The sequence below is a fragment of the Enhydra lutris genome, unplaced genomic scaffold, assembly GCF_002288905.1.
Source record: "Enhydra lutris kenyoni isolate GAN:26980312 unplaced genomic scaffold, ASM228890v2 scaffoldscaffold10, whole genome shotgun sequence".
Taxonomy (NCBI): domain Eukaryota; kingdom Metazoa; phylum Chordata; class Mammalia; order Carnivora; family Mustelidae; genus Enhydra; species Enhydra lutris.
In genome coordinates this window covers 1,409,328-1,435,894 of record NW_019154094.1, presented here as the reverse complement: position 1 = coordinate 1,435,894, position 26,567 = coordinate 1,409,328, and the positions used below count along the sequence as shown (strand labels likewise).

The 26,567-nt window shown below is 51.5% G+C and overlaps 1 protein-coding gene across 4 annotated transcripts in view; it reads left to right on the top strand.

Moving 5' to 3' along the window:
* Nucleotides 1-26,567, top strand: part of LOC111143782 (epidermal growth factor receptor pathway substrate 15 like 1) — a 95,068-nt gene that overhangs the window by 26,468 nt on the left and 42,033 nt on the right. For all 4 annotated transcript variants that reach the window (XM_022497650.1, XM_022497649.1, XM_022497651.1 and 1 more), the window contains exons 5-13: nucleotides 855-950; nucleotides 1,615-1,677; nucleotides 3,711-3,836; nucleotides 7,613-7,672; nucleotides 11,276-11,509; nucleotides 16,389-16,546; nucleotides 19,226-19,382; nucleotides 20,036-20,121; nucleotides 20,610-20,682. In XM_022497650.1, the coding sequence (XP_022353358.1) occupies nucleotides 855-950; nucleotides 1,615-1,677; nucleotides 3,711-3,836; nucleotides 7,613-7,672; nucleotides 11,276-11,509; nucleotides 16,389-16,546; nucleotides 19,226-19,382; nucleotides 20,036-20,121; nucleotides 20,610-20,682 (1,053 nt within the window). The remainder of the gene's footprint in view (nucleotides 1-854; nucleotides 951-1,614; nucleotides 1,678-3,710; nucleotides 3,837-7,612; nucleotides 7,673-11,275; nucleotides 11,510-16,388; nucleotides 16,547-19,225; nucleotides 19,383-20,035; nucleotides 20,122-20,609; nucleotides 20,683-26,567) is intronic.

Sequence of the window (26,567 nt, the reverse complement as noted above, 5' to 3'; positions counted from 1 at the left end):
TTTGGACATCTGTCTGAGAAAGGCTGATCCAGCGCTTGTCTCTTTAAAGATATTTTTAAGCTGTTATTGTGTTTATAGCTTTAAAACAGTTCATGTTCTCAGGCTATTTGATCAATTAAGAAAATTAGATGATGCTTTGTGAGTCCACTAAGCCTGTGGCATGGCTGGCTCTGGGTTAAGAGGAGGGCGAGAGGAGCAAAGGCCCCTTATGGCCTAGTTCAGGTCCTTTGTCCTGGCAGTGTGGGAGGTGAGATCCACATTAGGCCATGGGGGTGGGGGGCAAGTGGGACAGGCGGTCTACAGCAAGGCTAAGGGGAGCACAGTGAATTGTTTTGGTTCCCAAACAACTATGTCTTTTTCAAACCATTTTTTAAAAAGTCAATACATAACTGAATCATCATTTATTATAATCTTAAACTCTAGTCTGCTGCTTATCTAATCCAGCATTTTCCTAAATATCGGGAGCTCATTGTTGCTTAAAATACATTTATTTGGGGGCCTCCTGGCCGGGTCAGTGGGTAGAGCATGTGACTCTTGTTCTTAGGGTCGTGAGTTCAAGTCCCACATTGGACATAAAGCTTACTTAAAAAATAATAAAGGTAAAAAAAATACATTTATTTGAAATTTGGCAGTGTCCAGAGTGCAGTGGACTGAGTCCACTTGGCATATTCTTGGAATCCGTACTCCCAGGGGGAGATGTGTTCCGCTTAACATCTAAGTGACTTTCGCACATGGAGTCTTCATTGTTGCTGTGATGTGAAATCCCTGTGTCCCGAAGCCTGCGGCGGCAGGCAGCTCTCCCTGTCATCACCAGCCGGCAAGAGTTTACCCCTCCCTCTGTTTTGGATTTGCAGGGTTTCTATGTTGCACTGAGACTAGTGGCCTGTGCACAGAGCGGCCACGAAGTTACCTTGAGCAATCTGAATTTGAACATGCCGCCACCTAAATTCGTAAGTGTGCTCGTCTAATATCATCTGTCCAGCTGTGTGTTTTCTCTCTCTCTTTTTTAATTGAGGTGGAATTCACATAACCTAAAACTCACCATTTTAAAGTGAACAACTTACTGACATTTAGTACAGTCACAGTGTTTTTTTGTTTTTTTGTTTTTTTGTTTTTTTAACAACCGGCCCCTCCCTCTAGTTCCAGAACGTTTTCATCAGCCCAAAAGGAAGCCCTTTACCTACTAAGTAATCCCTCATGGGATCCCCGCCTCCCAGCCCCTGGCAGCCATTCATCTCTCTGTCTGAATGGATTTGCCTGTTGTGGGCACTTTGCGGAATCCTAGATCACCTGCTTTCCCTCTGCAGTGCTCCATAGTGGGTGTCAGTGCTTGGTTCCTGTTCACTGAGTCAGACCGCATTTTATGGTCTGTCCCTTCCTCTGCTGGTGAACATGACGATTCATTTCTGGGATTTTGTTTGCATGCTTGTTTTCAGTTCTCTTGGGTCCATACCTTGGAGTGAAATTGCTGGGACGTATAGTAATTCTGTGTTTAACTTTTTGAGGTCTTTCCCCATTCTGAAAGCACTTTGAAACGTGTGTCCTTTACACAAACGTGTCCTCCGTAGTTGAATTCCTTGCCAGCCACAGTGGAGTGTTTCTCTTCCTTTACAGCACGACACCAGCAGCCCTCTGATGGTCACGCCGCCCTCCGCAGAGGCCCATTGGGCTGTGAGGGTAAGTGACCCTGGCAGCGTCTCTCAGCTGTCCTTCATGTGCAGTTGTTTTAGCCATTTATGGTGTTCAGAACGTGGCATGAGACGATTGTATCTGTTCTGTTTCAGAGTGAGTTTGCCACTGACTTTAGGCAAGACACTCTTTCAGATTAAAATCTTTTGAAATAGCCGTGAACTTTTTTGGGCGTTGCCCTGCTAAGGCAGTTAGAATTTCAGGCGATGGAGTCTTAAAATTTTACAGTTACAGTTACAGTTAGCATTTCTGGGTCACAGTCTGTGGTTTTTGCTTCCTGGGTTCGCTAATCAGGATAGAAGGGCCAGTTGTGAGAACTTGCAAGCATGAAAACCTCCCAAGATGTCTTTGTAGCTCCCAGTTTTTCTTTCTAGCCAGTTTCTGTGTTATTATCCCTTTTGGATGCTCTCATTGCTTTTTGGAAAGCTTCTCTCAGTCCCTGGGGGGATGGTCTCCATGTCCCAAGTCTCTCTAGAAGCAGCAAAGACAGATATGAGTAGTGACCTCTAAGAGGTGCAGAGTTAGTCCTAAAGGAAGTGCGTGTGCTGTGCTTCCATCGCCTTGGGGGCGGTGTCTGCATGTGCTCGCCTTTCTGTTTTGTTTTCTTTGTAATTGTGGTAGAGTATACGTGATATGAAGTTCACCATCTTGGCCTTTTTTTTTTTTTTTTTTTAGTGATTTATTTATTTTAGAGAGAACACACGCATGCACGTACATAAGATGTGTGCACGTGGAAGGGAAGGGCAGGGAGAGGGAGAGAGAGAATCTCAAATAGACACCATGCTGAGCAGGGAGCCCAGTGTAGGGCTTAATCCCACAACCCTGAGGTCATGACCTGAGTTGAAACCAAGAGTCAGATGCTCAACTGATTGGGCCACCCGGGTGCCCCCACCATCTTGACCATTTTTAAGCGTATAGTCCAGTACCGTTAGGTACGTTTGCACTGTTATGCAGCTGTCTCCACCAGCCGTCTCTAGAACTTTCTTTTCACTCCAAACTGAGACTCTGTCCCCATTAAGCACTAACTCCCTCCTCCCCGCCCCAGTCCCTAGCACCCACCAGTCTCCTTCCGTCTCTGAGAATGTGACTCCTCTAGGGCCTCATAGGAGTGGAGTGATACAGTACCTGTCCTGTGGTGGCTGGCTTCTTTCAGTCAGCATAATGTCCTCAGGGTTCATCCATGTTGTCGCCTGGGTCAGAAGCTCCTGTTTTGCGGCTGAGGAATATTCCAGTGTGTGAATGCACCACATTTTGGTTATCCATTCTGTCTACAGACGCTTGTGAGGGTTTCTTAGTGCTCCCCGTGGCTCCAGCTCATGGGTAGAGCGGGTGGTGAGGGGTCTGGCGCATCCCCCCCCCACCGGGTCTAGTCACTGGGGGTTTCATTTCCGGAGGAGAGCAGACTGCCCCTGCCCAGACCTGCCTCACCGACGCCCCTTGGACACACTGCCCGCGTTTCCTATTTCACAGTGGCTGCAGCTGCCGCTCTGCATTGTAAGTCCTGTTCAGACCTCTCTGTTCATGAGGAACTTTTAGAATTTAGTTTTGTACTCTGAGAGGACTTCCTGTGCTTAAAGTTGATTTTGATAATTGGTTGCTTAAGTTTTGGTTTATTTTTTTCTTTGATTCTTGAGCTCTTTTAGTTCTGTAGGTTGATATCCAGATTTAGTTGTCTCAAAGAACGAAAACCCATCTTCACTTTCCTCTTTCCCGTCTTAGTGAGTTCCTAGGAGGGGGTAGGGGCGATCTTTGTCTCCTAGGCAGCTCCTGTGGTGGCGAGCGAGGCCCACGGCCAGGTCCTGTCTCCCCGTAGACCTTGGCTGCCAGATTCATAGTTGCTAGGGAGCTCTTTCCTTCAGGGCAGGTGTTCACTTTGAAACTGCTGTAAGGCCTCCTGTGCTTTTAGGTGAGGCCGGTGGCAGGTCCTTGCCTGTTTTCATTCAGCTTCGGGCCAGAGCTCATTTTGGATTCTCCCCCAGATGCGCTTTTTTTACTCACTCAGGCTATTCTTTTCCAACTAGGTGGAAGAAAAGGCAAAATTTGATGGAATTTTTGAAAGCCTCTTACCCATCAGTGGTTTGCTCTCTGGAGACAAAGTCAAGCCAGTCCTCATGAACTCAAAGCTGCCTCTTGACGTCCTGGGCCGGGTAAGTGGTTCTCCCACGTCCTGCACTGCTGCTGACTTCCGTCCGCCCCATGCTTGCTCCCCACACACACTTATGAGGCTTTACACACGGCTATGAACCATCAGGGCTTTTTGTAAGAGCCAATGTGCATGCAGAATTTGCTATGGTCACGTTGGCTTAGGACCTCATGGCTCACAGATGCGCCCCAGCCTGTGGGAAGATGCTGGTGGGCCTTTTGCATGCCTAGGGAGGCAGCCTCAGAATGAACTTGCTGCCCAGGGACCAGAGATGGGCAGAGGTGAGATTTGAACCCAGATCTGGGATTTCCACTGCTCCTTGTGCTTCTGGGAGAAGTATGGGAGTGTATGTCTAGAATTCTTTGCTTCTTTTCTATTTTTTTTTTTTTTTAAGATTTATTTATTTTAGAGAGAGAGAGAGAGAATGAGCGGGAAGAGCAGAGAGAGGGGAGAGAGACTCTCAAACGGACTCTGCACCAAGCGTGGAGCCCAACACGGGGCTCAGTCAGACCTGGGACGATGCCAAGAGTTGGATGCTCAACTGACTGTGCCACCCAGGCGCCCCTCTTTTCTATTTTTAATTACTTTTTCTCTGCCTGTGAGCTTAAGATAAAGGTACTTTAAATTTTGCTGCAGGTTTAGAGAAAAATTTATGCATTCTCTTAAGAAAAAGCTTTTAGTTTTGTTCCTATTAAATCCAAGTTTTTCAGATGCAGCTTTCTATGCCAGACAGTCTTCCCTCAAGTGAGGTTTGCATCGTGGCCCCATGGGTTTGCTCTGTGCACAGAGCTCAGTTCCACAAGGCTGTCCGTACTGAGTTCCCTGCTCTATACCGAGAAGGGATGGATGTTGTCGTCTGTCCGGACTGGATCACGGCGACGTGGCAGGCACAGACACAGAGCAGGGGACTGAGCATAGTCCCTGATGCCCCAGGCAACACCTGTGGGTCTAGGTCATGACATTGAGTAAAACTTTTTGGGAAAGATGCAAATTCCTTTCCCTTGGATTCACCTAATAAGGTTTCCTTTTGAGTATGACTTTTGTGGACACTGGCCCATTTGATAGGACCCAGATAGAGCCCATCTTAATACTTTGTTTTTGAAAGAAGGCCACTAAGAAAGGGGAATCTTTCAAACTGCTTTGTTCCCTCTTGGCTGTGGCATGGTGTAGACGGAGCTCTGTGATGGGGACCGAGCGTCTTTACAAGGCATGAGTTTTAACTGCAGCAGGATGGGGCCACCCTGTCCTGCCCATTGTGTGCATTTATTTGGCAGTCCTTGCATACTCCCTGACACCTGGATATAATCCTGTTCTGGAGCCAGATCATGAGCGCAACAGAGAGACTGGCAGAGGTGGAGTGGGCTTCATTAGAAAGGGAGTGTGGCTGGGAAGGGTGCATTCTCTAGATCTGCCCGGGCTCCGGGTCTTGTGGCACACGGGTCACTTCTCATCTGCTGCGCTCTCCTTCCTTCCTTTTCCACACACATCAGCCTTATGTGCACCCATTCCAGCATGTACACACGCACCCATCCGTGCACTTTGCCGTATCCGCGCACACATGCGTTCATAACCATGCACCCGTCCATCCGCGGAGCTGTCCGTCCCTGATGCGTGCGTCAGTGAGCTTACGCGCCCAGGCCTCTGTGCTGGTGCTCGTCCATCTGTGCTTCATGCGCCAACCGTCCTTTCAGTCGTTCAGGAAGTTTGGAGTCTGCTCGGGGCCAGGCCTTGTGCTGAGCACCACGAGGATGGGGATGCAATTAGAGTTAGGATGTCAAGGAAATGAATAATGGTTAAGATGGTTGTATTTATTTATCGAGGGCTTGCTATATGCCAAGCCCCATTACAGCACTTTGCATGAATGAATTCCTTCAGGACTTGCAACCGCCTTGTTGTGGACGGCGTTCCTTCTGTGTTCTAGATGAGGGAAAGGGGGCCTTCAGGGTGGCCAGTAAGCCTCTCAGGGTCTCACGGTGAGGGGAATGAGAACCTAGGTGGTTCGCAGAGCCCTCACTTTTCCCTGGTGACCCCCTGTTGCCCATTGCCTCCCCGATAATTGTGATTCTGCCCGGTAAGGGCAGTGGCAGAGGGGAGGTGCCCGATCCGCCAGAGCAGAAGGGTAGAGGGCAGGCAGGGAAGGCTTCCTAGGGTAGCCACTTCAGGGCTGTGTCCTCCAGAGTGAAGAGATGGTGGCTAACGATGGCATGAGAAGGCCAGATGCATGACAGCATGAGCAGAGGCTGCTGGGGAGAGCCGGTAATCTTACCAGGTCCTTCCTCCCCCAGGGATGTTGAGCAGCGTCTGGAGACAGTTCTGGTTGTCCCACCTGGGCTGGATGTTGTTGGCATCGGGTGGAGGCCGGGGACGCTGCTCAGCAGCCCAGGTCAGCCCCACCACAGGGTGATGCGGTCCCGGATGTCAGCGGTGCTGAGGTAGAGAGGCCCCGGGCAGGGAGAGGCATGGAGCCAGGAAGTCTTGTTCTAGTCCTAGTTCCCCGAGCAAGTACCATAGCTTTGGAAAAGTTATTCTTTTTTTTTTTTTCCTTAAGATTTTATTTATTTATTTAACACAGAGAGAGATCACAAGTAGGTAGAGACACAGGCAGAGGGTCGGGGGAAGCAGGCTCCCCACTGAGCAGAGAGCCCAATGCGGGGCTCGATCCCAGGACCCTGAGATCATGATCTGAGCTGAGGGCAGAGGCTTAACCCATTGAGCCACCCAGGCGCTCCTGGGAAAATTATTCTTTGTGAACTTCTGTTTCCTAAAGTGAAACCGGACGCATAAAGCACTGAGCCTGATGCAGAACGCTCTGCAAGGGCATCTCTGGGCTTGAAAGGACTATCAACATCTTGGGCTCCCTAGAGATCAAGGTGGGGTTCCTGGAAGCTGGGCTGCAGTGCAGGGACCTGTGTAGGTCACAGGGGGTCCATGTGCCAGTCTAGGGGGCAGACACAGACTGTATTCTAGAACAGTCCACATAGTAATCCTGGGGAAAGAATTAGAGGCAAAGAGGCCAGCTGGAAGCTGTGGCCTTTGTGGAGTACCAGAGAGGCCCAAGTTAAGGACAGCAACAGGGCTGGGGAGAAGGACCTGCACATGAGAGATGTCCCTGGGCTGATGTCGCTCATGATTGACCGAGAGGAGACCAGCACATGAAGCACCACGTTTGGATGCCAAGGTGTCTGCTTACCTCTGGGCACTGGCACCGTGCCCAGCGTTGTCCGAGTCAGGCAGGCATGCTGGTTCGGGGTGGGGCTGACTTGGGTCAGGAAGCTAGTGCTTTGATTGTGCTTTAGAAAAATCTGGCACCTCGCCTTTGACCCAGTATAGGAATCTGTACCTGTCTGCCTCATCTTCAGGGTGCTAGGTGGGCCAAGCATACTTGGAAACACCTGCCTCCCCATCCACCAGTAGCGAACGCATGCCCACGGCCCTGCACCATGTGAATGGCAGTGGGGGGGGCTTGTGTTCGGAGCCACACCTGTGCCAGAATCAAAACACGTTTTCTATCTGAGAATTCCTTGTAAGGTGATAAAAAACCAAGGTGGACAGGGTTATAATTATGATCATTTGTTAGAGAAAGCAAACACGATATAACAAAAAGGATCTTGGAATTGATGATACTGCATCAGCTGATGGCTTTTCAGAGAACCCACTGACTGGTTCTTGACTGCATTGTGATTGCCTTGTCTCAAGCCTGCTCTGCACCGGGCGCTCGGAATCGGGGTTCCGGCAGGTGTGCTTCCTTCCCCAGTAAGCCTTGCTCTCTTTCCCTTGCAGGTCTGGGACCTCAGTGACATCGACAAGGATGGGCACCTGGACAGAGATGAGTTTGCTGTGGTAGGCCCCTGCTGTGACTCTCTTTTCTCACTCTGCCGAGGAAGGAAATGTTTCTTGAGTCATGGGTTTTTTTTTTCCCCTCTAATTTTTAAAAAGTGTTTATTTTGATGTACTTTGGATTTAAAGAAAAAGTGACAGTAATACAGAGAGTTCTTCTGAGTACCCTTTGGTCACATTCCCCAGTGATACTTTTTTCCCACATTGCTTTATCCTCCTCCTCCCTCTCTCCCTCTCTCACCATATGCATGTATGTATACACACACCTAAATCTTTCCTTCGAGCCATTCTGGAGTCAGTTGCAGACATCATACCTTTTTGTCCCAGAATACTTGTGTATATTTCCCCAAACCAGGGACTTAACATACCCCGTGTCCAATTCAAAATGAGAAAATTAACATTGACAGTGACTGGTTTATCAGAGTGTCTGTTACATGTCTTATCATATAGCATCTGTGTTAATATGTCATTAGGTATTACCTAAGGATATCATTCAGACCTTGTCATTTGTCCCCAAACATCCTTTGCAGCAAAGAAGTCCCAGCCTCCTGTGTTACATTACTCAGCTCCGTCTCTATCGTGACCTCTGATCTGGAGCGACTCCGTGTGTCTGTGTCTTGTGGGCATTTTATTTTATTTTATTTTTTTAAAGATTTATTTATTTATTTATTTGACCAAGAGAGATCACAAGTAGACAGAGAGGCAGGCAGAGAGAGAGAGAGAGAGAGAGAGAAGCAGGTTCCCTGCTGAGCAGAGAGCCCGATGTGGGACTCGATCCCAGGATCCTGAGATCATGACCCGAGCCCAAGGCAGTGGCTTAACCCACTGAGCCACCCAGGCGCCCCCTTGTGGGCATTTTAAAGAGTGCCGGTCAGCAGTCTGTAGAGCGTCCCTCAGCCTGGGGATATTGGCTGTTTCCTCATGATGATCCAGTTCGTGCACTCGTGTGGTGATCCCACCGAGGTGATGCTTGTCTTTCTCAGGGTCCACCATCGACAGGACCTGTGATTCCTTACCCCATGGTGTCAGCCTTGACTGCTGTTGGTGGAGGCTGCAGGTTTCTCCCTGCAGAGTTACTGTCTTCCTGTGTGCTCAGTCTCTTGTGGGAGACACATGGGGACTGGACCACCCCATTACCCTTCCACTTCTCACCTGCTGGTTCTCGCATTGTCCCAGGAGTCTCGCCTGATTGACAAGTGTGATGGTTGGCAGATGAGTTTCTTATTCTGGCACTTGCACGTTTTCTGCTTAGCCTACTATAAGGAGTTTGTATCAGTGGACTCGGGACTGCATCCTCTGTTCCACGGTTTATAATCATTTAGTGGTGTGACTTACTTTGCCCATTTGGAGCTCCTCCCCGCTGTCTCCTTTGTCCTTTGGGCACATCCCATCATTGTCTGAGTGCTTTCTTCCTTTTGGCATGGTGGGATGCTCCTGGCTCCTCCTGTGTATTTCCTGTCCCAGCCCTGTACCTCCAGGGAGCCCCAGTTCCATGTAGTGGAGAGTGGTGTTAGAAACCAAGATGTAGGCTCTGGGGTGCTCAGTGCCCCTGGGGTGCCACTGCTTTCAGGACCTCTTAGTAGATAGAGCTGGAAGTAGGTGTGTATATATACGCCCAGCAGGTGCCCTGAGGCTCCACGATTTGCTTTCCGTCTGCTTATGTCTGGGCCCTGGCAGCCCTGCCCTCTTCTCCTTTTGATAGCAGTGATATGTCTGTGTTGATCAGGGCTCTCCTGTCCTATAGGCTGCCTTTCCATGCAGCTGCTCCCTCCACACCCCTGTAGCTCCCCATCTTCCTCTTCAGCTGCCCAGCGGTCAGGCTCTCGTCCTCACATGCCAGCTCTCCTCACCCTGGGCTTGTGTCGTTCTGTCTCTCCTCTCATTCCTCCCTTTCCTCCACCTCATATCTTGGACCTTTCCCATTCATGGGACTTATTCACTCACTTGTTCCCTTAAATCTCAAACAAAGTAGAACAAAGTAGCTTCTTGTAGTTAAGGGCAGTGTGGTTTTTTGTTTTTAAAGATTTATTTGTTTATTAGAGCATAAGCAAGTGAGCACAAGCAGGGGGAAGGACAGAGGGAGACGGAGAGAGAGAATTGCAGGCAGACTGCACACTAAACCTGGAGTCCGACACAGGGCTCTGTCTCATGACCCTGAGACCATAACCTGAGCCAAAATCAGGAGTTGGGCCCTTAAGCCGCCGAGCCATCCCAGGAGTCCCATCCCAGGATACCTTATTTTATTTTTTAAAATAAAAAAATGATTATTATTTTTTATTGTGGCAAAATAAATAGAACATAAAATTTTACTGTCATAGTCATTTTCAAGTGTGTGGTTCGGTGGCATTAATACTTCCACGTGGCTGTGCAGCTGTTACCACCTTCTATCTCCAGGACCCTTCATCTTGCAAAACTGAAACTCTGTCCCCATTGGACACTATCTTCCCCATCCCCCAGTCCCTGATTATTTAGTTTTTGTATTTTCTCTGATCACACTGTCATCGAACTGCTCTTGGGGTGATTCCCAAGAATGGGATGGATGGCCCAGAGTGAACCTGGGCCTGTGCCCCTCTCTTCATGGCCTCAGGAGCCCTGAGTTTCTGTTCTTGTTATGTTTTTATCATTTCCCATCATTTCAGCTGAGATGTATAGTGTTCTATAAATGGGTCTTAGAATTGTATCATTTGGGTTTCTTTTAATCACTTGCTGGGTTTAACATTCTGTGGTGGTTTTAAGTGATGGTAAATTTTATGTATGTCAGTGATCTGGTCTCTATTCAAATAGCAACTTAAGGAATATTTTTAAGCGGGAAGGGTTATAATTTTGGTTTGATTTTTGTTACCTTTTTTTTTGAGAGAGGGGTGGGGGAGAGGGGCAGAAGGAAGAGGGAGAGAGAGAATCTTAAGCAGGCTCCATGCCCAGTGTGGACATGACCTCATCCGAAATCAAGAGTCAGAGGCTGAACCAACTTAGCCACCCAGGGACCCCTGGTTTTGTTAAATCTATGTATTAGACAAAGTTTCTTTTCTTTGCCCACCTGAAACAGGAAGTACACACAGGTGCTCGCAGTGTGTCTTTAGACTTCCAAATTCCAGTATTTGGGGACTTCTCAGCCCTGGGGCTGTGTGGTGAAGGGACATGTGCAGAGTCTGGCGTGATTGAATTCCTTTCGGGCTCATGTTGGTCTTATGTGATTAAACACATCTTGGAAAAATGATGCTTTGGAAGAGAACGCATCAGGAAAGGTTTATTTTATTATTATTATTTTTAAAGATTTTCTTTATTTATTTGACAGAGAAAGATCACAAGTAGGCAGAGAGGCAGGCAGAGGGGGGGGCGGGAAGCCGGCTCCCTGCTGAGCAGAGAGCCTGATGCAGTGCTCGATCCCAGGACCCTGAGATCATGACTTGAGCTGAAGGCAGAGGCTTAACCCACTGAGCCACCCAGGCGCCCCAGGAAAGGTTTATTTTTTACTCTGTTAAGCTTGGAAGTGACCTCAGAAAGAGCAGTCCTTGTCACATCACTGCCATCCTGGAAAGAGATGCGCATTCCCCACCCATGGCCTGTGCCTGGCCACCTGAACGGAATCCTCTTTCACACCCACAGGCGATGCACTTGGTGTACCGAGCCCTCGAGAAGGAGCCTGTGCCCTCTGTCCTGCCCCCGTCCCTCATCCCACCTTCCAAGAGGAAGAAGACGGTCTTCCCAGGCGCTGTGCCTGTCCTGCCCGCCAGCCCCCCGCCGAAAGACAGCCTCCGCTCCACACCTTCCCACGGCAGCGTCAGTAGCCTGAACAGCACGGGAAGCTTGTCTCCCAAGCATAGCATCAAGCAAACACAGGTACGGGTGCCCTCTGTGTGTGGCCCCTTTTCAGAGCCGCCGTTTGCCCCTGTAGAGTCCCAGCCAGATGCTCCTGGAGAGCAAGTAATTTGGGAACCCAGAAAGGTAACATTGATGATTACAGTTTTTGTTTTTTGTTATTTATTTTTTTAAAATATATTTTTAAAAAGATTTTATTTATTTGTCAGAGAGAGAGAGAGAGAGAGCGAGCGAGCGCACACACAGCCAAGGGAGCGGCAGGCAGAGGGAGAAGCAGGCTCCCCACTGATTGAGTAGCCTGACGTGGGGCTCAGTCCCCCACCCCTGGGATCATGACCTGAGCTGAAGGCAGATGTTTAACCGACTGAGCCACCCAGGTGCCCCATGATTATGTTTTTTAGAACAATATTTATGGTCAGTATCTTACTCTGAGTGTAATGGAATACCATAGACTAGGTGACTGACAAACATTTATTTCTCACAGAAAATCCGGATGTTGGGAAGTCCAAGATCAGGCACTGGCAGATTCTGTGTCTGATGAGAGCCCAATTCTGGGCTCACAGATGGTTTTCTTGCCGTGTCCTCACGTGGTGCAGAGGACAAGGGAGCTCTCTGGGGTCCTTTCTATGAGGGCAGTGATCTCATTCATGGAGCTCCGCCCTTATGACCTAATCCCCTCCAGAGGCCCTGCTTCCCAACACCATCACATCAGGATTAGGGTTTTAACATACGAACTCTGGGGTTGGAGGGGGCACAATCATCAAGTTCGTAGCCACAGGGATTCAGAGTTAGGTTTCTCATTCATTTGCGCACAACTACCTCAGACACTCTGCTTGCTCCCACCTCTGGGCTCTGTCCTCTCGCCTCCGTCCCTCCTGCCTCAGGAAGCGCCTCTGCTGGGCAGGCGCAGTCCCAAATCCTACCCCAGCACTTTGTTTCATGAGGCCTCCGCTCGTGTGGGGCACCTTACCAGGGGGCTGGGGCATGACTGCAGTCAGCATGCCCTGGGCTCTGTCCATCCTGCATTCTAGGTTCCCCCTGCCTGGCTTGTTACGCAGTTAGTTATGTGTCATCTGTCTCTTCCTCCCATGTCCCTCCCCCTTAGCTTCTGAGAGCGGAGTTAGTTCGTGTTTCTGCTCTCAGTGTCACAGCAATCCCAGGTGCTCTGGTGCTCAGTAAACACGCTGAGTGTCACGTGAGTGAGGGAGGCTTCCATCTCGTGTTTGGAAGACAGTGTGGGGCTCTGACTCCCAGCGGGCAGTGTCTTATGTATCAGAAAGACATTTCTTGTTCTGGCAAATGTAGCACACCATAAAGGGCTCTTTTATAAAAAGGCACCTTTGAGATGATCTAAAACGTGCAAGAATGTGACATCCTGAGTTCCATGTTGAGTCAGGCTTTGCATTCTGCCTCATTTGTGGTTTAAGGGGGAAAGCAGTGCAGGTGACATGAAGAGGGCCAGCCCGGACTGCCATGCAGGTTCGGATATGAACCATAAGAGTAGAAATGGGAAGCCATCTTGTGTTGGTCAGTAAGTGACAAAGTCTGCTAGGAATGGCTGTGGCGCTCACTTGGGCCCCCATGACTTATGGTGAGCCCCCGCCGGCACTTCCCCGCCCCAAGCAAATGTCTTTGTGGCTCTTGTTCGGATTGCAAAATGCATTTCATCAGCAACCAGCAGGAAAATTCAAAAAACCAAGGTTGATGACTCACAGGTCCTGTAGAAAGTGCCTCACACCCAGGGCCTCCCCACCAGCAAGGCCAGGGCTAGAGAGAGCAAGCTTGGGCACGGGGCTCTGGCTTTTTGGGGTTGAGGATGGGGGCCTAGGGTTTCTCGGGTTCACTCTTCGCTGGTGAGTTTAAAACGTAACAGTGGAAATGAAAGCATGGGACGGGAAAAGTGGGATCACTTAGACGGCCAGCTATCTAGGCCACCCTGGCTTTCCCAGGGGACCGTCATGGGCCGGCCTGGCTCTTTCTCTAGTTGTGTGGCTGGCAATGTGTTCATCTGAAGTGGATTTTTTTGAAATGGGTGCCTCAGCAACCAAAAGCTTAATGGCAGGCACTTAAATTACAATCAGAAAATGAATTGTCAGGCACTTAACGCTCCAGAAATACATGATCAGATGGTGATATCCTCCTGCATGTGACATAGTTGTAAAGTTAAGCATTCCACTTGGTGTTGGCAGGGAGGGGAGCTCATTTTCCAGGAGCTTGCGGCACCATAGAGCGAACGTCCTTTCCGACAGGGTCGAGATGGTTTGGTCAGGGGGACAATACAGCCCCCCTCACTGCCCCAGCTGCTGGGAGAGGCACAGGCGACAGGGCTTCCCCTCCGGTGGGTGGGTGTCTCTTAACAAGCCACACGTCCAGGTGACCCAGTCTGGGCATCTCCAGCAGCTCCGCAGCCCACCAACCGTGCCCGCACTTCCTGGGGATGCCGCCATGGCCGTGGGACTGGCCTCTGCCCTCGGGGAGATAGACAGTAAGCGTATCAGTGAACTAAGGATGATCAGATAGCTGTGAGAAGCAGAACAGCCTGGCCCGGGAGTTGTGGGGTAAGGAGGTGGGGCTGCTCCTACAGATGGCAGTCAGCTGGAAGGTCACTAAGGAACCGATACCTGGGCTGATACCTGAATGACAAAAATCCATCGGAGGACTAGCCCGCGCCAAGGCTCCTTCATGGGAACCTCTAGAAACAGGAAGGAGGGTGGGATGGAGTCTGAGAGGGGGCCAAGGCTGGTAACTTAGACTGCATGAGCTGTTTTCCAGGACCACCAGCACGTGTGTCTGCAAAATTCTTGCCGAGCGTTCTTACTAAGTACTGTAGGTTAGGTTAGTGGTGACAGGTTTTACTGACAAAGAAGCAAGTGGGGCCAAGGCTGCTGACAGGTACAGGCCAACCAGCCTTGTAATTCCTGTCCTTGGTGATCTGGTGGCTCTTGCCAGATCCTGGGAGCACGCTGCTGATTGCAACTAGACCTGTTTTACCAGGGACCTCTGTCTGGGTCGGGGTGGGAAGAAGCGGGTGTGCTCCCTTCCCCAAGGATGAGGACAGTTAGTGGAGTCACATGAGAACGAGCAGTTCTGGAGACCCACAGTCACCAAGCCATCCCCTCCCCTACTTCTCTCCCCACCAGCTTGGGGCCACCAGGTCCTGTCTTCACAGCTGGCCGTGGGGTGCAGCTCCTGCCAGACACCAGGCCCTGTTGTCATTTATTGGTGGCCTGTGGCTGCTAAGCCAGCCTTAAAGCCAGCCTTTTCTGGGAGAGCCAGCTCCAAGGAGAAGGCTGTCCCACGTGAGATTTGTAGTGAAGTAGGCTTCAGAGTGTCACTGCCGACCTCCTGTGAGACCCCAGAAATCAGGCAGCAAGCTCATTCCGTGTGCATGTGGAATGTTAGGATTTTTGCCATCCCAGCGTTGTAATCTCTTAGGACTTGTGGAGCACAGAAACCGTTGTTTCCCTCAGCTTAGCTTGTCTGGTCTGTTGTTACTTCCTCCTCGGGTTTCTTGGCATCTGGGGCTTAGCTTACCCCAGCCACTGAGCTTAGAGACAGCCGGCCTCTTCGTTAGAGGTCCTTCACGTGCCTCTCCGTGACCACTCTGAGACAGCTTACTAGATCCACAGAATGAGACAAGTGAAGTGCAGGTCTTTCTCCTTATCTAAATTCCTGCTCCCTGAGCCCTTGCTATTTGAATTTGGTCCATAGATTCTGATAATTCTTTGCTGGACTAACTCATTCTCCCCCTCCAGAATCCTGGAACTGAAATGATCCGGGTAACGTGGTATCCCTTGCTTCCCACCCTTGCTTTCTGGAGTCCCAGTGCTCATGCTGGATTTGGGTAACGACAGAGATTGATTCAGAAAGAGCAGATGAGGAAAAACGTGTCTAGGAAAAGGGGCAGAGGTGCCATGAAACTTGGTTCCATAAGTATGCCAAAGGTCAGAGGTGACATGTCCAGAATTAGCAGCTGAAGGGGCCCTGATGCCCCTGAATTAGGAGGTGCATGGGCCCTGATGGGCCCTTGGTGGCATTTGCCCCTTCATGTAGACCTGAGCAGGCCATGGGAGGGGTCACACATGCAGCAGCTGGCCAAGCCATGGTTGCCAAGACCGCCCTATGTGGGGTTCACAGATCCGTTTAGCTCCATGTGCTGGGGCGGTGCCCTCGAGGGTGGGGGGCCCTTGCGGGTGGCAGGCATGCTCATCTGGGGCCCGGGCTCCCCTGCCAGCACCAGAGGGCCCAGGGCACCTGTCCATCCAGCAGACACTGTTTTCACGTCCGCCTCATTCACTCCCCGTCAGTCAGTGTCAGGTACGTGCTGGCACCCCATGGGGACACTGCTGTGTCACAGGGAATGGAGTCAGGGACAGGGACAGAGTACAGGATCCTGAGCGGTGGGCACAAGAACTCCTCTGGCAGCTGCAGAGAAGTGTTTGCAGACAGAAGACGAGAGGACCAGGAGGGCTGGCTTGGGCGCGGGGCTGTTTGGTTCTCAGGAGACCGTCCTTCTGATGTGGGCCTTCAGGAGGGTCTCCCCAGCACATTTGAACCCCCACCTGGAAGGAAGTCAGCGGCTTCCCTCCGAGCCCCTTCAGACCTGTTGCGGCTTTGCCTCCCTCTGAATACAAGGGGCAGGGGGTGCCACGATGGCATGGGAGAGGTGTACTGTGGCCACTGGAGGAAGCTGACTGAGTGCTGTCCACTGCTCTCAGCCTCAGTTTCCCCACTCACAGAATGGGGCTCCTGTCTGCCCTCTGGGTTTGTGGAGTCATGCTACCCATGTGCGCGGAGAAGTGCTTTACTAGTCCTCCCAGCAGGAGCGCACGGAGGAGCTTTATAAGCACTGTGTGTGGTGCTGAGAAGCTGGGGACCAACCATTTGCAACCCCTTTCAGCCCACGGTGAGCTGGGTGGTGCCGGTTGCAGATAAGATGCGATTTGACGAGATATTCCTGAAGACCGACCTAGACCTGGATGGCTATGTGAGTGGCCAGGAGGTGAAGGAGATCTTCATGCACTCTGGCCTCACCCAGAACCTTCTAGCACACATATGGTAAGGACGGGTAGGTGGCTTCTGCTCATCCGGGCCTCCTGTGTGGAGGTCCTGGCTGTGGGCGACTCCGAGGGGCCCCGAGGGAGTGAGGCTTATGCCGAAGGAAGGGCGGGTGGCTGGCAGGGCGCAGTGGTGGAGGCATCTGTCCAGCCCCGCAGCAGGCCTCCACACCTGCCAGGGTGGATGGGGGCTGAGTGAGAAAGGAGCACCAAGGTCCTTTCCCCCGTGCCCTGGGCATGGCAGCTCACTCTCTGCCCGTGTGGTCCATCTGGATGGCTCTGGGGCGATGTGCTTGAGTGGCTGGGGCGAGTTCTTGCTGGTGGTTGTGCTGGTTCTAGTGGGAGGCCCCGCCTTGCCCACAGCCAGCTGGGGTGCAGATGTTTGGCCCTGCCCCTGGGAGGGGAGGGCAGCTCGGGGAGAGCCACCCTGGGCAGTGGGGGCTGAGGCTGCCTCCCCAGGGAGGCCTGGGAAGGTCAGTGACCCAGCTCCCATCAGGAGAGTGAGCAGTCAGCAAGACTCCAGTCTGCACCTCAGGGCCAGCCAGGGAGCCGGTCTCAGCCCTCCTTTCTGCAGGGCGGACCAGGACAATGTCAGAGCGCCGGCGTGGCTCCCTTTGCAGCTGACAGTGGTGAAAGTCACTTTCTAACTTTGTCCTCAGGCCTTACAGGGCCTCACTTGGGAGTCACAGGAGAGAATTTCCATATAATTCTGGAGAGGTGAACCTCTCCAAAGAAGAGCAGTGAAATTTAGCACGTTACTGAGTAGCTTGGGGAAGTAACTGTCCTTGGTTGTAATTCGTAGATGCCCATGTTGTGAGGGGAGGCCCCAACCTGAGAAAGCAGGCTGTCCCTTCCGAAGGAGTGTGTGACAGACACCCAGAGTCAGTCACCAAATAGCCGGGGGAGGCCAGCTGCTTCCGACAGGTCAGGACCAGTCATCCTCCGCCCCTTCAGCCCCAGTGCCCGCTTTTAGAGGCCGAGGAAACGCAGTGTCCCCTTTATCACCTTGAAGTGGGGTGTGTGTGTGTGTGTGAGTGATTCAAAGGTTGCAAGCCACAGCCTGATCACAGCGTGGGGACGGTCCCTCAACCTGCGAGTGGCGCAGGGATGGGGAGGGGACAGGGAAGTCGCCAGCATGCTTGGGTTAAAAGAAGGAATGCAGAAAGCGTTGTGTGTGAGGGAAAAGGTAGGATGAACACGCTCTAGAAGAGTACCATGATGGCCTGGGTTTGTCTGCAGGTGGCGGGGGGCAGGGGGCATCCCTGAGGCCGGGTAACACGCCTGCCTGGCAGGGAGGCCTTGTGCGCCCAGCCCCGGAGCCAGACCACGCCCGTGTGCTGCCGCGGGTAGAGGCTGGCCGAGCACCCTGCCTGTGGGCCTTGGAGCCCACGCTCCGTCAGAGACAGGGAGCGGCAGAGGGCCCAAGGGAAGAGGCCTCGCGCCTGGGAGCCACTGTGGGCTGGGTGTACGGCAGGACCAGCCCTGGCAGGCAGAATCCGCACACCTCATCACTCAAACGGCAACAAGAATAAAGATATTTTATATCAGCCTTTATCAGCAACATTCAGTGGGGTCTCTGTGCCCCCCATAGCCCTGGTCACTGGCTGTTTGGGCCCGTCTCAGTTCACCGTTCCCGGCTCCCTGCTACGAGTTAGAGAGTGGTGACCTTGCAGTCATTGTGCACAGTGGGAAGTGAGGCCGCCTGTGGAGCGGCCCGGGTGAGACATCGCTGATGGGGAGGCCTCATCTGGCTGTGTGAGGCTTTCCTCCCCGTACCAGGCAGCGCCATGGTTACTGGGCTGGCTGCAGAGCTGCTCCCCCAGGCTCTGCGGGAGCTCCATGTGCCACTGCCTTAGGTGCTGCCTTGTCCATCAGCCAGGATGACAGGAGGCCACATGAGCAGGCACCCCTTGGCAGTGAGGCACTGTTCTGTGTAGCATGGTCAGGAGTGGCTTTCTGGGCCCCATTGCCTCAGGGCGACAACCCAGAATGCTGCCGCTGTCATCCCCATTGAAAGCCAGCAGCTCAGGCTGCTCAGATAACCCAGGCTGGCTAAAGACCTGAGGGGGCAGGCTCGGGCCCTGCTTCACAGCCCCCAGAACGGCTCTTCTGTCCTGGACTGTCGCAGTGCCCCACATACCATCAAGAGCTGGTGGCATTTCTGGGAATTGCTGTTGAGGTCTTGCCAAAGGCCTGCCACCTCGGCCTGTGGGGTGGGGTTTGGTGGTTCTCCAACCAGGTGAGGCCCCCACTCCCTGTCCTGACGATGCCCTCTTTTTTTTTTTTTTTTTGAAGATTTTTTATTTATTAGAGTCAGGGAGTGAGAGAACACGAGTGGGGTGAGGCATAGAGGTAAGCAGACTCCCACTGAGCAGGGAGCTCGATATGGGGCTCAATCCTGGGACTCCGGGATCATGACCTAAGCCGAAGTCAGATGCTTAACCCACTGAGCCACCCAGGTGCCTCCTTAACCAGACTTTGGGCATGGTGCTCGGGTGGGGGGTGTCGGGACTGCTGTCCGGGAGCGGGATGTTCAGTAGGAAAGGAGTTGCCGTTGTGCCCCATTGTTTGTATTGTCACTGTTCATTTCCTCAAAGGATGGGTTCTGTGATCTGTGCTTAGCATGCTGGGCCAAATTCTTGCTTTTGATGTGTAATTAGCATCTGCGCGTTTCTCCCAGGGCCCTGGCTGATACGAGGCAAACGGGGAAGTTAAGTAAAGACCAGTTTGCATTAGCTATGTACTTCATTCAGCAGAAGGTCAGTAAAGGCATCGACCCCCCTCAAGTCCTGTCGCCGGACATGGTCCCGCCCTCAGAGAGAGGCACTCCCATCCCGGTGAGTACTGCCGGCCCAACCGCGGTCCTGTTCCTGTGGTTTCCCGCAGCCTGCCACCAGGTGGCGGCAGTGGCCCATGTGAGCAGGCCAGTGCCCTGCTGTCCGTGCTCACCTTGATCAGGCCCCAGCTTTCACCAGCCGCCGGGGGTGGGTCTAGCGGGTGTGTCTGGGCCACTGGGATAGTTTTCCAGGCTGGGTACTGGCCCTTTTGCTGCTGTGAATTGGAGATACCATGATTGTATCCCTCACTCTAGGACCTAGTAGTATGTGCTGGGCAGTGAGGTCAGCTTGTCAAATTTTTTTTTAAAGATTTTATCTTTAAGTAATCTGTACACCCAGTGTGAGACTTGAACTCACAACCCCAAGATCTAAGCCACATACTCTACCAGTTGAGCCAGCCAGGCGCCCCTCGGTTTGTCAGCCTTTTTTTTTTTTTTTTTTTTTTTTTTTTTAAAAGGGAGGGAAGGGGCAGAGGGAGAGGAAGAAAATCTTGAGCAGGCTCCATGCCCAGTGTGGAGCCCGATGTTGAGCTCAATCTCGCAACCCCAAGATCATGACCTGAGCCCAAATCAAGTCAGATGCTTAACCGACTGAGCCACCCAGGCGCCCCTCAGCTTGACAATTTTTAATTATGTATCTGAATTTGGTTCCAGGACGGTTCAAGTTCTCTTGGATCAGGAGAATTTACTGGTGTGAAGGAACTTGATGATATCAGTCAAGAGATCGCCCAGTTACAAAGGTGTGTTAAAGCTCCTTCCCCTGAGAATCAGAATCTCACACCGGCCCTATCCCCGCTTGTACCACAAGTACCAGAAACTTGTGAGACATGCGGTAAGTTGGCCATCACAGGTCCGTATAGCAGAGATGAAGGGCTGCACGCTCCCCTGAGTTCCTGAATTGACTTAATGAGCTTGAGTGATGATGTCTGCAGTAGTCACTGTGGGCTTGGGGTTCTCGGGCAGGTTGTTGCTCAGCAGCCCCAGGCCATGCCCCCTGACCTCAGGAAGGCCTTGCTCTCCTCAGCACACAAAACAGCTGAGTCTCAGGTGGCAAGTTAATGGCTTAGGACAGACAGCTAAACTGAGAGAGTCATGGAGCACCAGCTGAGCTGGGTTCTGTGGGTAAGGACGGAATTGGGCATTGAGAAGTTGGTGCCAAGAGAATGCACCATGGCCATAGTCGTGCTGTCACTCATCTGTGCTTTCCTGAAATCTTTTCAATGGCCAGAGAGAAGTACTCCCTGGAACAAGACATTAGAGAAAAGGAAGAGGCAATCAGACAGAAAAGCAACGAAGTACAGGTAAGCACAGTGCTCACCCTGGGCAAATGAGCTGTGTCCCACACAGCGACTGCCAGGCCCATCAGTGGGGGCGGGGCAAGGGAAAGCTAGTTACTGGGGGGCTTCCACCTGAGACTTTTAAGCTTCCTTTAACCACAGACAGGGCTTGCTTGCTTTCTCTCTTGCAGTTGAGCTATTGATTCACATCACCGAAAATTTGCTCCTTTAGAACATACAATTCAGTGGTTTTTAGCATATTCAGTATGTTGCTTAACTGTCCCCTCCATCTAGTTTCCATCACCCCAAAAAGAAACCCCATGACCATGAGCCCTCACCTCACCATTGTCCCCCCCCCCCATTGCCTCTCCCCAGTCCTGGGCAACTACTAATCTGCTGTCTCTCTAGATATGCCTGTTCTGGATGTTAGACGTGAGGCCTTTTGTGTCTGGCTTTTTCCACTCAAGTCTCAGTGTTAGAGGTTCAGACAGTGGTTGCTAACCTATTCTCAGGACAGTCCTTCCTGGAGTGTCTCCTAGCAGGTGGTGGTGATGCAGAGACCAGGAGTCTGACTGCTGGGCTCAAATCTAGTTCTCCTTAGCTGTGTGACCTCGGGCAAGTTACTTAACGTCTCTGGGTCTCATATGACACTGATAATGACTGTTCTGCTTTCCCGAGCTGTGGGGCTGGAAAATGGGGTCTGGCCTTTGCTCATCACGCACTCAGGGCCCTCCCTGCTCTTCTCATCATTAGAGCAGAGGGGAGTCTGCACCAGGAGCAAGGGGTCCCACAGTGTCTCGGGTCTGAGTGGATAGAGAAGGCGCTGCCCCTGTGAGGACACAAGAGGTGGCTGTGGCACCCTGAGAGCGAGCGCTAGGAGTGCTGCTGGGACTGGTGGTCTCTGCGAGGACTTTGAGTGTCCTGAGCTCAGGGCTGGGTGGGGGAGAAGAGCACGGCCGAGTGGTCAGGGTCCGGCTCCACCTCAGTGACCTCACCTGAGTGACCTGGACCGGTGGCTCAGCCTCCTAGCTTCCATCTCTCCTGCCGGCACCAAGGGTCGGTGTATGGGTTGTTCACAGAGCCTAGAGCAGTGGCTGGCTGCCGTGTGCGCTGTGAGAGTGGCCGGTTCTTTCTGGGCCGCCTCTCAGGGCGTGGACCCGAGCCAGGGGAAGTAAGTTGCGTTGACTCAGTTGGCTCTCGAGGCGCTGGGCGGCCCTCCCTTGCTCCACCCACACAGGGACTGGGACAGACACAGGTACTAGGAGAATGGCACATTCTGCCCATCGGTGGGACATGTCACATCTGTCATGGCTGTGGTCTGCAGGTGAGGTGGGGTGGATGTGCCCGCCCTGCTTCGGGACACTCACCGGTTCACGCTGTGCAGTGTCCAGACCCTTCTTTCCTTCCCTGGCTTCTCACTCTGTGCCTGTCAGCAGTGAGGACTGGGCTGTAGATGGTCTCCTGGAATGTTTCAGATTGGAAAGCAAGGACCTGGCTACCTCTGACAGGAAGGGCTTTTTGCTCAAATGAGCTGCTTCAGTTATAAGACCACCTTGCAGGCGAAGTGACTGTATTTCACTGAAAGCCCCCACAGTACGTTCCTCCTGTCATTTTATTCTCTCTGAGGCCTCTGATTTCTACCCGTGTCCTGGAATTGATCCCTCAGACGCAGAGCCCACTCCCGCCCTTCCGCCACCTGCATCCCCTCAGCCTCCATCCTGTTAATCCTGTGGTGTGGCAGAGCTGGCCTCCTCTTCCCTCGTGCCTGGGCTGGGCCCAGCCAGCGACATGGGTGTGTGGCTGATTCTCCCTTCCTATTGTGTCAGGGTTGCCTTGAACATGCTGTGGTTTACATTCTGGTCCCTGGATATCTGGGTGCTCTGATGGCCTTTAACTGCCCAGGAAGCCAGTCACCAGGTCTCTGGTGCCTGTTCTGGGTGATTCTGAGGAAGATGTCAGGTCTTTGCAGTGGCTCGTTCTGACATCTGAAGGTACCGTCCCTCTGGTCTGCGGCAGGCGCAGCCAGGCCACCCGAGCCCTGGCTGATGGGCTCTGACGGTACATACCTGCAGCCTTGGAGGTGCTGGCATCCTTGTGTGCCCTGACAACTCCCCAGAGCTGGAGGGAGCCCCATGCCAGCCAGACTGGCCCCATTCCGGGGGGGCCTCATCTGCGAGCCGGCCAGGCCGGGGCTCTGCTGGAGTGCTTGATGGCAGCTTTTTGGTCCTAGACAGAACGCTGTATTTTTTGAAAGTTCCTCTGTGAAAACCAGGTTTGGCTTTGGTTCCTGCCACCTTTCCCTACATGGGTCTCGCCAGGAGATCACTTGGCACAGTCTGTGGGTCAGGGCTCTGCGTGCGGTACGAGTCCTTTGTCCTCAGGTCTGTTTATGTTTGGTTTTAGGCAGTGGAAGCTTCAGCTTCAGCCCTCCTGGTCCTGTTCCCAGGGTGCCCCTTCCCCGTCCTCCCCGGGGTCTCTCGCCTCTCTTTCCATTGCTGTCGATCTGGTGAGCACCTATAGCGTCTTTGCCTAATTTTTTGTTTTGTTTTGTGACAACAGCTTTTACTGAGCTAGAACTCACAGACCACACCATCCATCCACTTAAAGTGCATAATTAATGGTGTTTAGTGTCAGCTCAGGGTCGTGTACCCATCACCACTGCCAGTTTGTCAACATTTCCCTCCGAAAGGAAGCCCCGTCCCCTCTAGCAATCTCCATTTCCCTCCCCAGTCCCTGGCGACCACTTATCTCCTTCCTGTCTCTGGATTTACCTGATCTGCACCTTGCGTGGTGATGGAGTCCTACATGGTGTAGCCTCTGTGTGTGGCTTCCTTCACTCCTCCAGTGTTTTCAAGGTTCATCCACGTTGTAGCATGCATGTCAGTGCGTCATTCGTTTTCGGGGCTGAATGAGGCTCTACGGTGTGGCCGGACCACATTCTGTTTGTCTTCAGCTGTTGATGGATATTTGGGTTCTTTGACTTTGAGGCTATTGCAAATGACATCACTATGAACGTTCATGTATATGTTCATGGACATACGATCTCACTTCCGTTGGATCTGTTACCCAGGAGTGGAATGGCTGGATCATATGGTAACTCTGTGTAACCTTTTGAGGAACCTTCATACTGTTTGCCAGTGTGGCTGCACCATTTTACATTCCAGCCTGTAATGTATAAGGGTTCCTGTGTCTCCATATCCTCGCCAACACTTCTTTCCCATTTTTTATTTTGGCCTTCCTAGTGGGTATGGAGTGGTATCTCATTACCCTTAATGCTTTCCCTAATGAGGTTGAGCGTCTTTTCATGTGCCCATTGGCCATTTGTGTAGCTTCTTTGTAGAAATGTCGATTTGGACCCTTTGACCATTTTTTTTTTTTTTAAAGATTTTATTTATCTATTCGACAGAGAGAGAGATCACAAGCAGGCAGAGAGAGAGGGGGAAGCAGGCTCCCTGATGAGCAGAGACCCTGATGCAGGGCTCGATCCCAGGACCCTGAGATCACAACCTGAGCCGAAGGCAGTGGCTTAATCCACTGAGCCACCCAGGTGCCCTCCCTTTGACTATTTTTAACTTGGCTTGTCTTTCAATAGGTGAGTTCTAAGAGTTCTTGATAGTTTCTAGGTACAAGTTCTTCATCAGATAGGTGATTTGCAAATAGTGTGAGTTGTCTTTACTTTCTTGATGGTGTCCTTTGAAGCACGACAGTTTCAAATTTTAGTGAAGTCCAGTTTATTCCTTTTTTTTCCCTGCTCCTGCCTCTGATGTCCTATCTTGGAACTCACTGCCAAATTCAGGGTCATAAAGATGAATACTCTGTGTTTTCTTCTAAAATTTTACCATTTTAGCTCTTACATTTAGATCTTTGATCTGTTTTCAGTTCATTTTTGCTTATGCTGTGAGGCAGGGGTCTGACTTCATTCTTCCGCATGTGGAGATCCGGTTGTCGCAGCACCGTTTCTTGAAACTGTTCTTTCTCCACTGAATGGTCTTGGCACCCCGTTGGATATCACTTGGCCACCAATGTGTGTGGCCTTGTTTCTGGACTCTCAGTTCTATCCCGCTGATCTACCTACATTTCTCCTTATGTCAGTACCGCACTGTCTTGATGGCTGTAGCTTCTTAGAAGCATACCTCATTTTCTTGGGCTTCACTTGATTGTACTTTGCGGATATGGTGTGGTTTTTGGTTTTTGTTTTACAAATCGAAGGTTTATGGCAACCCTGTGTCAAGCAAATTTACCAGCGCCATTTTCCTGGTAGCATTTGCTCACTTTGTGTCTCTGTGTCCCATTTTGCTATTTTTTGCCATCTTCCAAACTTCCTCATTATTGTTACGTATGTTATGGTGATCTGTGGTCAGAGATTATGACTCACTGAAAGCTCAGATGATGGTTAGCAATTTTTAGCAGTAATGTAGGACTTTATTTTAGGTGTATACGTTTATTTTTAGAGATAATGCTGGTGTATACTTAATAGGTTGTAGTACAGTATAAACATATTTTTATATGCACCGGGAAACTAAAAACTTCTTTTGACTTGCTTTATCGTGATACTTGCTTGTTGCTGTGATTTGGAACCAAACCCACGACATATCTGAGATACGTCTATTATAAATTTTGAAATTGAAAAGCACGAGTCCTACTTTTCTCTTCTTTTTCAAGATTGTTTTGGCCATCCCGAGCCCTGTGCTCCCTCAATGAATTTTGGCATCACCTTGCCAGTTCCCGCACCGAAGGCAGCTGGGGATGCCAGTGATCAAGTTTGCATCGTGTTTGTAGGTTGTCTGGGCTATTTCTGTGTTCTCTTTGCTTAGATACCTCCCCCATTCTGAGCCAGCTCCCGTCCTAACCATAAGTTGGTGGGTCTTTGTCCCTGTGGGGCTCTTTGATTCCTCCTCCTTCTTTATAAAATGAGGCTCAGATTCCTTGATACCCTAGGCTGTTGGCCACCCGGTGTCCCAGGCTACCACACCGGGCCTGACCCTCCTCCCTGCTTCATCTCCTTCTCCTCCGTCAACTGTTCTTCCCTCAGATGTGGTAGACCCATGTCCTAGACTCCCTACCACCAGTCTCTTCTCTTCCCCAAACTTGTCAGACTGAGGATCTGCTTCCTGAATTAAAGGTCAAGGGCAGGGAGACTGGGGAGCTCTCTAGAGAGGAGATGCTGTGTCTGCTTTGGGTTTTTTCCTAAAATGGCATCAGCAATCCATAGCCCAGGCCTGCCCTGGGGATCGGCCTCACCATCTCCGTGTTCCTGTACCCTCAGGGTCCCCTCAGATCTTTCCCTTACTTTGGTTCCCATTGCCACCATCTCACCTAGTTCCAGGTCCCCTCCCTGCTCCCTTGGTCAGCACCCCAAGGCTTCCATATCCTCTGTCCCACCCATCTGTGATTTCAGCTTTAGTTAAAAGACATCTGATAAGACCTTTGCCTGGTTGAAAATCAAAAGGCGTGAAGCTTCTTGCCCTCCCCTTCACCCCCTCAGAGGTGTAGTTCATTAGCTCCCATGAGGCCTTCCAGGAAGGTCATGTGCATGTTTCAGGAGAGAGATTTGTGCATATTCTCTCCTTCCTGTTTGCACGAACACCAGAATGTGAAGCACACGTGCGCTCTGCCACGTGCTTTGTTTGCTTCACGTTGTAACTCAGAGCACGAGCTTAGGGAAAGAGTGCGCTGCAGTTGTCAGCCAGGCCCGCCTGGTGGAAATTTACATGGTTTACAAGTTTTGCTGTCACACACTGTGTGTCGTCACATCTGTCATACACCTCTAAGGTGCTTTTCCTAGAGGCGTCATAGTTGGGTCTCAGGTACCTGCTGGGTGCACTTGAGCAACACTGACAGTTTGGAGGAGCGTTAGCGGTGGAGAATCGTTGTGTCCCAAGCCCATACTTGAATGTCCTGCCCCAGAA